General features: G+C 38.2%; 1 protein-coding gene across 2 annotated transcripts; it reads left to right on the top strand.

Annotated features, from left to right (window-relative positions):
* Positions 1-1,470: 1,470 nt before the first annotated feature.
* LOC107787960 (transcription factor GTE8) lies at positions 1,471-12,312 on the top strand. 2 transcript variants are annotated; one of them, XM_075234593.1, is made up of 11 exons: positions 1,471-1,657; positions 7,382-8,670; positions 8,776-8,824; positions 8,924-9,055; positions 10,183-10,250; positions 10,368-10,431; positions 11,060-11,140; positions 11,225-11,337; positions 11,429-11,495; positions 11,588-11,718; positions 11,816-12,312. In XM_075234593.1, the coding sequence occupies exons 2-11, from the start codon at positions 7,474-7,476 to the stop codon at positions 12,089-12,091; spliced, it is 2,178 nt and encodes a 725-aa protein (XP_075090694.1). In that variant the 5' UTR covers positions 1,471-1,657; positions 7,382-7,473; the 3' UTR covers positions 12,092-12,312. The 2 variants fall into 2 exon arrangements, with proteins under 2 accessions (XP_075090694.1, XP_075090695.1); XM_075234594.1 differs by having other exon boundaries at positions 1,472-1,657; positions 7,419-8,670.
* Positions 12,313-12,534: the final 222 nt, after the last annotated feature.

Genomic DNA, 12,534 nt, shown 5'->3' on the forward strand with positions numbered 1-12,534 from the left:
GCATACAAGTTAAACTGAAAAAAAGACCAAATAACCTGTAAGGTATAACGTAAATACTAGTTGGTGCTATGCTTATGCACTCAAGTTAATTGAACCCACATATGTTGTTCGATGTTTCCGCATCTTTCGAAGGAAAGCTCTACTGGAGACTGGAGTTGTAGTGAGAAGAATAGACCTATTTAAAATGAAAGATACACGAAAAATTTACATTTTACTAAAGTTTTTCCTAACAAACATCAGAATGATTAGAGAGAGAATTAAACGAAACTAGACTATTTTAATTAAAAAGAAGGTTTTAAAGTAACTTATTGAATTTACAGAGTTAGTTCATGTAACTTTCCAACTAGCTAGTGGAAAGATATTTTAAGTTACTATAGAATATAAAAGGTTGGACAACGTTGCCAGGTGATTTTCTACTCTTACGTCATACTTTGCACCTTCGAAAGAGTTGATTCCAAGTGTTTAATTAGGAAGCCAAAGCTTGCCAACATGTTAAAAGTCAAAAGTGTGGGAGTTTTTTTCTCAAATCGATAAGGAAATGTGCGAAGATACTTGGATCAAATGCCGGAGAGAAATGTTGTGTTTGGAATGCAATATTGTCAGGGTGCGCTCAAAAATAATGATGGGTCTATTATAAGGTTTGTTTATAATGAGATGGTGAATTGTGGGATTCACCATGATGAAACTACATGAGTTACTGTCATCTCTGCTTGGTGATGCTAGCCTTGCCGAAGCCCTTGTCAAGATGATAAATGAGAAGGATGATCGCTTAAATTGTTTTGCCAAGACTGCGCTTCTTGACATGTATGCCAAACGTGGGAACCTAACTATGGCTAGGAAAATCTTTGATGAATTAGGTACATATAAGAACTTAGTTACGTACATGAAAAGCTAAGATTCAGGTACAATGCTCCGATTTTCATAAATTCCAAGTGCGTAAGTATGAGAGATGCTGAGAAAGTAGTTCAATCAATGAAAACTAGAGATATAGTTTCCTATAACACATTGATTACCGCAAAAAAGTATTTTTGCGGGGGTGGGGGTAGCAAGGTGGGTGGTGACGGAAAATAAACTAAAATTTGAAAAAAAAAGTCTTTTTGGAGAGAGGGGTGGGTAGGTGTGGGGTGGGATTGGGTGGGTGGGTGGGGATGAGTTGGTGAGGGTGTGGAAGGTTGAAAAGGAATTTTGAAAAATATTTTTCCTTTTCTTGATAAGAAAAATATTTTCCATGACATTTTCAAAACATTTAAGTCAAACGGAAAAATTGGAAAATATTTTTCGCTTCCTACCAAACACACCCTAAGCTCAGGTGGTTTTCACCCGTCAGATCAAGATATGTACAGAAGCCCTATAGATGATATCATCCGTTGGATTAGCCGCACGCAAGATCCAACGGTTGAGATTTGACTTAGGTCGGTAGGAAAGTCAACAATTCTCGTCTATTTAAAGGCGTTAACGGTACGACAAACCCGCTTGTGTACTTTGCCCACGTTTCTCACTCTTAACAGAAATAAAAGAGCGAGAGAAAAAGAAAAAAGGAAAAGAAAAAAAAGTTATCTGCTTTCTAGTATTGAAGAAGAGCTGGTGCTTCGTGCTTTCAGCTTCGCTTGTGATCCGCAGCGGCTTGCCCTATAATTTGCTCAATTTTCATTCTAAGGTTCGTAAAAATTCAACTCCTCGCGTAATTTCATTCTTCTTGCATGTGCTAGAGATCAAATTGGGGCTTAGGTTAACAATTCTAGGGTTTCCTGTTTGATTTTGCTTTATTTCATCGAATCATATAATCTTGGTGGAATTGGGCTTTGCCTCTGGTGATCAACTGGTGATTAAGCAAAAGGTAATTAATATTAGCGAGTGAGTCTTGATAACTACTCCTAATTGTCCTGTTGTATTCCTTTTTCGTGGAATAACAAGTTCGGTCAAATTGAAGCTGTAAAATTAGTGAGCACTCTGTAATTAGCTTGTTCTGTAGATTGATTAGGTATCTACTCAATTTTTGGAATATCTATTATGTTAATTTTACATGATAAAGTTCTTCCCATGATCGAGTTAGGTTTCATTTACCATGAAATTAATGGGAAAAGCTTGCCCCTTTGAGTTTTCTGCGGTGTTTACCATATATGTAAGAATTTGTAACTACAGCTGAAAGATCAATCATAATATAAAAGATAGACTGATATTTGAAAACATAGCAGAAGTAACCAAGAGAATAAGGAAAGATTTAGAAAAAGTAAAAAGACATATGCTCAAATCACACCCAAAGTGATAGTGGCTGTGGCAATATCCATCGGTAATGTGTGGAAGAGAGTAAGATTTCTATGTAGATAGGATCTCGAGAGAAGGACATGAGAGTAAGATTCGTATGTAGATAGGATCTCGAGAGAAGGACATGAAGTTTCTCCAACGAATGTGCAGTATGTGAGATCTCGAGGACCCGAGCTCCTCGCTCCATCCTATCTCCTTCTAGATCAAGGCTAGGCATGACCCTGAAAATAGCAACACCTTGAATGAGGGGTTGCCAGCTATGTTGCTCGAACTCTTCAAATTTTCTGCCGCACCTGTGACGACACGACATGGGTGTGTCCATATCGTATTTGAGGGCATTTAAGGAAATTAGAAAGTGTGTACAGTGCTAATATACTACCTTCATGTAGTATGTCAGCAAGACCCTATGTATGTAGGTCTTACCTAAGTTACTCGGACTCGGGTAGGAGTATCCGACGCGGGTACGGATCCAAAGGTCGGATCCTTCATGATCTAAATTTAGGATTCGAGGATATGGATCTAGGTACGGGTACGGGTGCGGGGATTCGGCGAAAAATAAATTAAAAATCTAGAAATATAGCTATAAATTGGATGAAGAAAAAAATTTGATTTTTTTTGGCTTTGGTCACAGAAAGTCGAGATGAAGCAGAGAGAGAATGGCTTCTTTGTCCATTTTCTTGGTCTTTTGGAGGGAAAGTAGATAGAGAAAAGATAGGAAGGATGTATTTTGCTGTCAAGAAAGGTCACTCTGTACCCCACTTTTTAGACAATAAAGTTCACTACCACACTTTTTTGACAAGAAAGTTCACTATATACCCTACTTTTTGGACAAGAAAATCACTTTTCATGGGATAGTACAATAAAAAATATAAAGAGATTTGTACCACTTCCTTTACTTACAGAAATTTTCCTTAAAATTTTGGTCAGCACACCCGATCTCGTCTGACCGGATCCGACACAGATCCCACAACCTTACCCATGTCAGTGTCGTGTCGACACGGGTACAGTGCCCAAATTGCCGAGTCCGAGTAACTTAGGGTCTTACAAACATACTACATGAAGGTAGTATTTTAGCTTTGTACCCTTTTTTAAATGGCCCAAAATACCCATGCCAATACATTAAAACAACACAATGAGATGGACTATTTTATCTTTTCACCAAAAGTTAAACCCACCTTTTAGTTCTTCTCCTCTACTCTCTATTCTTTCCCTTCCCATCGTCCATGGCGAACCAAAGGAATAAAGAAAAAACTGATAAAGCTTGAATCAAACACAATAAGTTTTTTAAACAACATTCTAGCCGACAATGTAGCATGGGAGTTTTGGAGATGGTGATCAATTTAGATCAATTTAGCATGAGATTCTAGCCGACAATGTAGAAATAGATGACATCCAATTCTGTTGGTTCTATGGTGAGGAAATTTCATACCAACTCTCTGTCTCTTTTTCTCCTAGTAAATATCCACTCTTTTGTTATGGCGGGAAGGAGAAAGGTGGTTGTGAAAAATAGAGAGTGACGGTGGACACTGGCCGTCCCCTGAGTAGAAATGGCAAAATAAAGAAAATTGATTCGCCATCGAGAGATTACAAATGCGTACTTGGCTAGTCGCCTGATTTGGGGAATGTAACACATCTCATTATGTTGTTTTTAATGTGCCCTATACAGATACACACATATGTGTGTGTAGTTATAAAGTATGAGAATGCTTTGCTATTACTTGAGATATCTTATGAATAAAATATAAGCGGATCGTCTAGTTCAAAACCAGGATATCTAGATTATAACCAGGATTTAAACCTAGGTAACTTATCCCACCTCTATATGGGATAAGTTATACCGAGATTTTGGTATTAAAAAAATACTTATTTTAACTATACCTCCAACTAAACCTGGGATAAATTTAATCTCAAAATTTATATCGAGATAACCTACCTAATCCCTTGAACCAAATGACCCTTAGGTATGTATAAAGAATTACATTTTGTTAGTTTTAATTCTATAACCTTAATAGTCGAAATATATACTTTATATGTTGTAATATACATTTATTGGTTGTATCACAACACTCATATCCGCACTCTAATCATAACCTCGAATCCTAAAATTTATGTGACAGAGAATTCGACCTCTAGATCCGCATCTGTATCGGATACCGCACCGTAGTCAACATAGGTCACCAGGAAACAATGATAATAGGTCACCATCGCTAAATTCTTAGGAGGACTTTGACGAATGTATGAGACTGCTGGACCAATTAGTCTCGCTATTCTTCTTAGAACCAATGCCTTCTTTTTATGGAGTTTCTTTCTTGAAAGTTGGTGAAAAATAGGCTTGCCCTTCTATGCCTCTCCACATAAAAATTAGTCTTGGTTCACTAAACAAGATCCGAACTCGCGACATGCGCCTATCATATATTTTGCAGTATTGTTAAACTAAACTCCCAGGTGCTGTTAAACCAAAGCCCTAAACTTTGGGCCGCACTGATTCCACGGGAAAGCTTGCAATGAGGTAGTAAAATAAAAGGAAAATTTTAAATGGGACTAAACGACAAAATTTGGAAGTTCGGAAATTAAGCTTCATTCTTAACTGCCACAATGGGTACATGCTATCCTTCGAGCTCTTCGTTGGATCCTTCATTTTGCTTTCCCTCCTCCCTCGGTTGTACCTTTTCCGAAAGGTTTGAAATCCGGGAATGGGGGGATAAAAAGTTGAAATCCTCCAATTTAGCTATCTCTTGTAACCAAAACTTCATTGTTGCAGCATATTCCTTGGTGACCAATCTCGATTGAGTACGTCTATGGGTTTCACTTATGGTTGTCCATTACGAGTGCACACTGTTAGCTCCCTTATTAAAAAGGAAGTGCTCACTAGTAGCTCGACTGAAGCAACGATGTGATCTTCAATCTCTTTTTTAAGTTGTGACGCGTGAAAGACCATATGTCCCTCGTTTTTTCGCCAGTAGTACTTTGGTATAGCTTAAGGGTCCTTCTAATAGCCATGGTTGTTTGCCCTTTCGATTGTAATATAAAGGGAAATCCAATCACCCACTTCAGCTTCTTCCTCAGGAACTCCTTTGGTCAGCTTGAAGTTTCATTCCATTTTGGGTTTTAGTGAGGTCGTTCGGTAGGACTTGGCAGTCAATTGCCTACTAAATCTGTAAAGCTTGTAATGGTCTGAAATGGTGTCATCCCTGGAGCTGAGGGGTTATTTCTTATTCTACAAATATTATGTGTAGGACATCCAACCGGATTTGTGGCTATTCACACATTTCAGTAGGTCTTTAGGAAGCTGTCGAGTTGCTTGGGCATTCCATCTATTTGTGGAGGGTTGACTAAGCTAAGTTGTAATTTGACCTGTATTCTTGAAAAAAGTTCCATCTGAAAAAAGGTTTTAGAAGATCTCGTTGGTAGAGAATCTGCTTGTAAGTAGTCCATGCTGTTTATTATCTGAGAATATTCTAGCCACTTGGACAACGGAGAAGAGTATGTTAATGAGAAAATATTAACATATATGCTATAACAATCTACAATCACAGAGATCCTCTTACTTGGCCGCCCCATTATAAAATTCATAACTGCATATTCAAGTGCCCTCTCAAGAATAGGCAGGGTTTTGTAGTAACATAGATATGCCACATTCTCTACTTTACACTTTTGGCAAGTATCACGCACTTATAACCTGCTTTCTGCCGTCCTCGAATAATGAAGGCCAATAAATGCTGCTCTGTCTCTTATGAATGGCTAGGAGACATGGATCCCTTCTAATGAGTCATGTGTTGAATAACTTACTGTTGTACCAAACTAACCTATTCTGGAAAGAGGTCTCAGGTATAGCTCCCTCACGTGATGCTTTAATCAGATTCTTGAGACTTTCACCCCCTTTATAGCTAGTGTTATCAAAAGCGAATCAACTTAGAAAAGCAACAAGTGTTTGTTGGGGTTTTATTGCAAAGGCACAATTAAAGCACGAGTTTTAGTGAGGATTGCATATATTTGATGCAAATTTCTAATTCAGCATGGGACCGATCTTCTTATACTAAATTTCTAATTTTTATTCCTAAACATCATCATTCGAGAAGCAAGTGATATCATATTCCTAATGAGCATCATACTTATCCATTAAGTATTTACTGTCTTTTTAACCATTAATGTATTCATAAAGGAGATTACTTCTTAACCTTGAATAAGTTGTACCTTGATCCACAAGAGCTCCTTCGTAAGGAGAAAGCTGAAAGTGGTAAGTAGGCTATATTTCCTTGTTCTCTCCCCCTTTTGCACATTTTGAAGCAGTGGGAAGACCATCTTCTATATCTAGGTGTGATCTTTGGAGTTGGTGGTAGAGAATCGGCCTTGTATTTCCACCCACAAGGATTGTTGCTTATATGTCATCGGAGTTCCTTGAATAACTATTATCAGAGCAGGATGAGAGTTTTCAGCAAGCCCATTAGTGTCTATCCAAATAAGCATAGTCTCCATCCTGCAATAACTCTCTTCTCTCTTCCGATTGATTCCAAATTGTCCTTAACCAGCACAGCAGAAAGAGAGGACTGGCAACAAAATGAGAGTGAGCAGTTCACAGCAGCTTGAACCTTTTGTCGCTCTCGATCACAAAAGCTTGAAATTCTGATTTAAGCCTTGTAACTCCATCAATTCCTTTGAATTCCTAGTTGTCCGCCCTGGTTTATATTCAGAAGCTCCAGAACGATGCTGGTGCGAGCTGAAAGATCAAATAAAATACAAGAGAAAAAATGAAATTTGGAAACAGAATTGAAGAAACTGAGAAGAGAAGGGAGAAAATAATACGAAAACGTGCTCAATTCATTCATTCATGTAACACATTGCAAAAAAAAAGTATTAAAGGCGATGGAGCTTGTAACTACCTCGCAGCATACTGATTTCAGATGGGACAGCTAGCTACAAGGTTATAAGAGAAAAGAGGAAATTTATTAACTGACTTAAATAGTTAAATGTAAAGTTGAAAATGTCTAATTAAACTTTATTCTGAACTGTTGTAACAGCTATATTCTACACTTAGAGCTCTTTGTATCATGCTTCTGTTATATAATCTAGGACTTTCTGCCAATGTAACTCTTTTGGTTTTTATGGATGGTTTCAGGATTGACTTTCTGAGAACATCTCTTCCTTTGTGATAGGTTGGGGAAAATCTTTTTTTAGCTAAGGTCAAATAGTACCTGTTCTACAGTCTGAATGGCAAAGAAAGATAAGTTGCGTGGAGGTGGTTCTGTTGCATTTGCCACTAATTACGAATCAGAAGGCTCTGGCAGTTCATGTAGATTCGATGCTGGAATTGCTGTTTCAGGACATTCTTTTGCTCCTCAGCAGAGATGGATAAATACAAATTCTTCTTCACATGATGGTTTTGCTGTGCCAATCCAAGTTATCTCGTTATCCAAGCTGTCACCATCTGAGAGGAAAAACTTGGTTCTGCAGTTGAGATCTGATCTTGACCAAATAAGAATTCTGCAGAAGAAAGTTGAGTTTTATAGGACAAGTGCAGTTGCAGTTTCATCTTCTAGCGATATTGTTAGCTGTAGCAATGCACACAAAGGGCCTCCTTTAGCAAGCAAGAAGAAATCTGCAGGAACTGGGCCCGGGAAAAAGTCAAACCTTCTTGGTCAGAAGGCGTCGGCCCTGAACAGGGAGACCTCTGGCAGGTTTAAATCTGCTTCAGCACCATCCACTTCAAAAGCAACATTGATGAAACAGTGTGAGAACTTGTTGAAAAAGTTGATGTCGCATCAGCATGGTCCCGTGTTTAATGAGCCTGTTGACATAGTTAAGTTAAAAATACCCGACTATTTCACTGTGATTAAACATCCAATGGATTTGGGGACAATAAAGAAGAGGCTTACTTCAGGTGCGTACTTGAGTCCACTGGAATTTCTTGCTGATGTGAGACTGACATTCTCCAATGCAATGATCTATAACCCCCCTGGTAATATTGTCCATATCATGGCTGATACAATGAGCAAGTTTTTTGAACTAAGATGGAAAACTATTGAGAAAAAGCTACCTGTTAACCATGCTGAATCAGTGGAAGAAAAATCCGGTTTGCATGAAGAAAATGAAACTGCTTCAAAGAAGAGGAGACTTTCTCCAATGCAGCATGTAATTATGCCAGAACCTCCTAAATGCAAGATGACTGATGAAGAGAAACATAAACTAAGCAGTGAACTAGAAGCTTCACTTGGTGATCTACCAGACAACATCATTGAGTTTTTGAAGGAACAAAGTTCAAATGGAACAGCAGCTGGAGATGATGAGATTGAGATTGACATTGATGTTCTTCCCCATGATACTTTGTTCACGTTACGGGAGCTTCTAGATAAGTTTTTGCAAGAGAAACAAAAAGGCAATGCAAAAGCTGAACCTTGTGAGATAGAGGTAGTTTAGAATCAAAGAATACATCTTCAAATACAAAGTAGAATTAGGCTGTCCCCGGGTGGTTGATGTTAATGAATTATTGTGCCCTCTTATTTGTTTTTTCAGCTGCCAAATGAATTGGGGCTTAGTAATTCATCCATGCACGTAGACGGAGGTTCTTATTCTTTCTGTTTGATTTCATGCACGCTGTATATGGTTTGGTGTTAGATTTCAAACTTCAATGATTTTCCTTCTAAGTAATGGAAATGTACAGGTAATGACCATGTCGATGAGGAGGTTGATATTGGTGGAAATGAGCCTCCTGTCTCTAGTTATCCTTCAGTTGAGATTGAAAAAGATACAGATCTGAAAAGAGATGAATGTATAAATACAGGGGGTCCCAATGGTAATTCAGATTAGTCATCTATACTCTTCATCTTATTTGTGCTGGTTCGTTCTTATAGTGCATCCTACATGTTCAATCATCTCAAATCTTCCCCGTCTTATCTTCTAGGGCCAGCAAGATGAAATTAAAAGCCTTTTGGTCATAAGACTAGTTTTACCATCTTGTACCATCTTTTTTCTTTAAATTTTTATTACCTGGAAATCTTTAACACTCTGAATTGTTTTTGCTTGATGAATATTTTATATTCTGAATGTTATTTTTAATAACTTAAAATGTTTTATAGGAGTATTAGATCTTCTATTGTTTGATCTTATATCCTCTTTACAGGTTCTTCACTGTACTACATAGTGAGGATTATCATTAAGTTGCTGTATTGTTAATACTTTTGGAGAAATCTTTTAAGTCAAGCTTGTCATAGTCATATCATAACCTTCTCAGTTCTCCCTTGCGGTACTCCTCTCAATGATAGTCAATCAAAACACCGATTACTTGCTGTTTTATCCCTCTTTTGGGTACTCATCAATTTCCAGTCAAGTGTTTTGCCATATAAGTGATGATCCTGGCTGGTAATGTTGCATAATTGCTAAAAAAATGGGGTGCTTGTGGCCCCACATTTACTTCATTCAAGAAATTCATAGATTTTGCTTTACGTTTGAGCTTGAAGTTACCTTAATTTTATGTTCCTCTATGTTGTAGGCTTTACTTATTTCTTTTTTGAAGTTTGTGCTATGCTACTATTTTGTTTTGTACTTCTCTTGCCCAGTGGTTCTTTTTTATCAAGACTTGATCATTGTTTGCTTGTGTCGCTTGAATTGAGTTTCTTCTTCTTCTTTTATTTCATTCATATTCAAGCTTCTTTGACAATGCAACTTTTTTGGAAAAAATGAAAATTCATTCCAGCATCATTTGCGCGCATGTTTGTCTTCTACAGACCTCCATATTTGCTGGAAAAGAAACTTAAATACTTAATTGGTGTTACAAATTCATGTTCATCCATAGAAGTGTACTTTAGCGTTATTTCTCCATATAAAAGCAACTTGTATCTGCTGATTTAGTAGGAAAAGCTTTCGTTGTAAGAATTCCCAATGCTTTCTTAACTCTAGTTCCTGCATCTCCCTTCCATCCAGATTCAGATTCTAGTAGCTCTTCTGATGATGAGTCTGAAGCTCAAAGAACATCTGATCATGCTGAGCAGGTGAAGAGAGCTCATTGTAGTTTCTACTTGAACCCTCATGATGATTATTGTCATCGGACCTGCTTTTAGAGTAATTGGAAACCTAATACGTCTTTTTGCTCTGGTGTTTGACCACAGAATCACAGTTCGCCAGCAAAGGTAGATGGGAAGGAAGCTGGCAATAGTTTAGCTGATGGAGATCGTGAGTTTCTTTCTGATTTTTTTTTTGGATAAGTAGTTCTTTTCTGTTTTATATAGCAGAGGATCTTGTTGATGGTTATCCAGTAGTTGAAACTGAAATCTAGTAAGTGGATACATCTGCAGAATACCTACAAGGTTTGGAATGTGTGGCGGCTGGCGACTAATAGTTTTTGTTGGTTAATCCTGTATTTGAAACTGAGCACTTATCTGATATTTAGGAAGTGGATATATCTGCAGAATACCTACAAGGTTTATGAAGGGCGGCGACTAGTAGTTTTGTGGAATGGGTTTAAGGGATCTTTATTGTCTCCTAAAGCTTTGTGCTTCGCTGTTGTTAGGAGTGTCCTGAATAGAGCATGTATAGAATTGAAAGGGAGTGTGCTAAGAGATCAAACCTCAGGAATGAGGAGGAATTTTTTTTTTTTTTTTTTGGGGGGGGGGGGAGGAGGGGGGGGGAGCTCTGTAGGTTTTGATTTTCACTGGTGCAAGAGGGTGTATTGAGGTTATGTTGTTGAATTATTTCAGCTCTGTCATGTGGTCATAGTTCCTGTAGTCAGGTTATTGTCTTATGTTTTTCTATCCCTTGACTTGGTAGATGTTGCTATTTCAATCCGTGTTTTAATCTCCAGAGTCTATCAGTGGCATGGACCAGCTGGAACAAAGTTCTCAGCAAATGCCAATATCTGTTGAGTCAGAAGCATATCAAGACGGTTAGTTTGAGAAGTGAAAAGTTGGTCTAATTCCTTTGCCTTTTTTGTTTTGTGGGTTCATCCGTTGTGCTATTAACATTTTAGGGGAGAGTGTGCCAGACAGGAGGGTCTCCCCTGAAAAGCTCTATAGAGCTGCTCTCCTGAAGAACAGATTTGCAGATACAATTTTAAAAGCTCGAGAGAAGACACTTGTTGAGGTGAGTATATCTGCTTGTTATAGGACTTGCTACTGCTTTAGCCTTAATATTTTGACCAGCTTGTCATTCCATCCTGTAATTTGCTATAAAGGTCGAGAAGGGCGATCCAGAGAAACTTCGTCGTGAAAGGGAGGAACTTGAGATGCGGAGGAGGAAAGGTAGCCCCCCTCACACTCCCAATATCTAAAAAGATGGAGGAAATTCTTTGCATGTGAATTGGTAGCCTTATAAAGTTAATTTCCATGATCAGAGAAAGCTAAGTTGCAAGCAGAAGCCAAAGCTGCTGAAGAAGCTCAAAGACGTGCAGAAGCAGAAGCTGCAGCTGAGGCTAAGAGGAGGAGAGAGCTCGATAGAGAAGCAGCAAGACAGGCATTGCTCCAGGTGAGTAGAAACTATCCCATGTTGTAGAAGGTCTCGTGCTTAACGTTGGACGCACTTCAGCTAAAGAATCACATGAAACTTCCATTGCTTCGTGCAGATGGAAAAGACTGTAGAGATTAATGAGAATTCAAAGTTTCTTGAGGATTTGGAGATGCTGACTGCTGTCCCACCCGAGCAATTACCTAGCTCGGTAGATGAGACCAGTCCAGATCATTCCCAGGATGGGCTAGGTGGCTTCAAATTTGGAGGCAGTAATGCTCTGGAGCAACTTGGGTTGTACATGAAGATGGATGATGATGAGGAAGAATGTGAGCCCGCTACTGTCCCAAGTGATCCTAAGGATGTTGAGCCCGAGGAAGGTGAAATTGATTAAGCTGCCCTCTATAGCTGTATCATAGTGTTTTAGAGATCACTAATAGGTTAATGACATAAATCCTATTCCATATTGAAAGCCGAAAAAAGAAGAAAACAGAAAAGAAAAAAGAAAAAAATAACATATAAGAAAAAAATTTGGAAAACATTGACTTGGCATTCAGTTTGTTATTGGATGTGGAAAAGAATTGTGTGGAAGTGCTCTGCAGTTGCCTTTTCTGATCTTTCAGCTTCGCATTTATATTTATATTTTAAATCTTTTTATCCATGATTTTAGTTATGATGATTCAATTTTTGAGGAGACTTCAAAATTTGACAGGAGGACCCAAAATAGATTATGTAAAAATTAGAACTGAATAAAGTCGCCAAAAGGTTAACACAGTTTTGTTGTTGGAATATCGCTGGAGTGGTTGGAGAAAAGGGCAAGGGATGTTTTCTTCATGT

The sequence above is a fragment of the Nicotiana tabacum genome, chromosome 17, assembly GCF_000715075.1.
Source record: "Nicotiana tabacum cultivar K326 chromosome 17, ASM71507v2, whole genome shotgun sequence".
Lineage (NCBI taxonomy): Eukaryota > Viridiplantae > Streptophyta > Magnoliopsida > Solanales > Solanaceae > Nicotiana > Nicotiana tabacum.

What these genes read in the sequence shown, in the direction of transcription:
- LOC107787960 (XM_075234593.1), top strand. Translation starts at nt 7,474, where the DNA reads ATGGCAAAGAAAGATAAGTTGCGTGGAGGTGGTTCTGTTGCATTTGCC. An exon ending in TGAGATGCGGAGGAGGAAAG is followed by an intron (nt 11,496 to 11,587) that starts GTAGCCCCCCTC and finishes TTCCATGATCAG; the next exon opens with AGAAAGCTAAGTTGCAAGCA. An exon ending in CAAGACAGGCATTGCTCCAG is followed by an intron (nt 11,719 to 11,815) that starts GTGAGTAGAAAC and finishes TGCTTCGTGCAG; the next exon opens with ATGGAAAAGACTGTAGAGAT.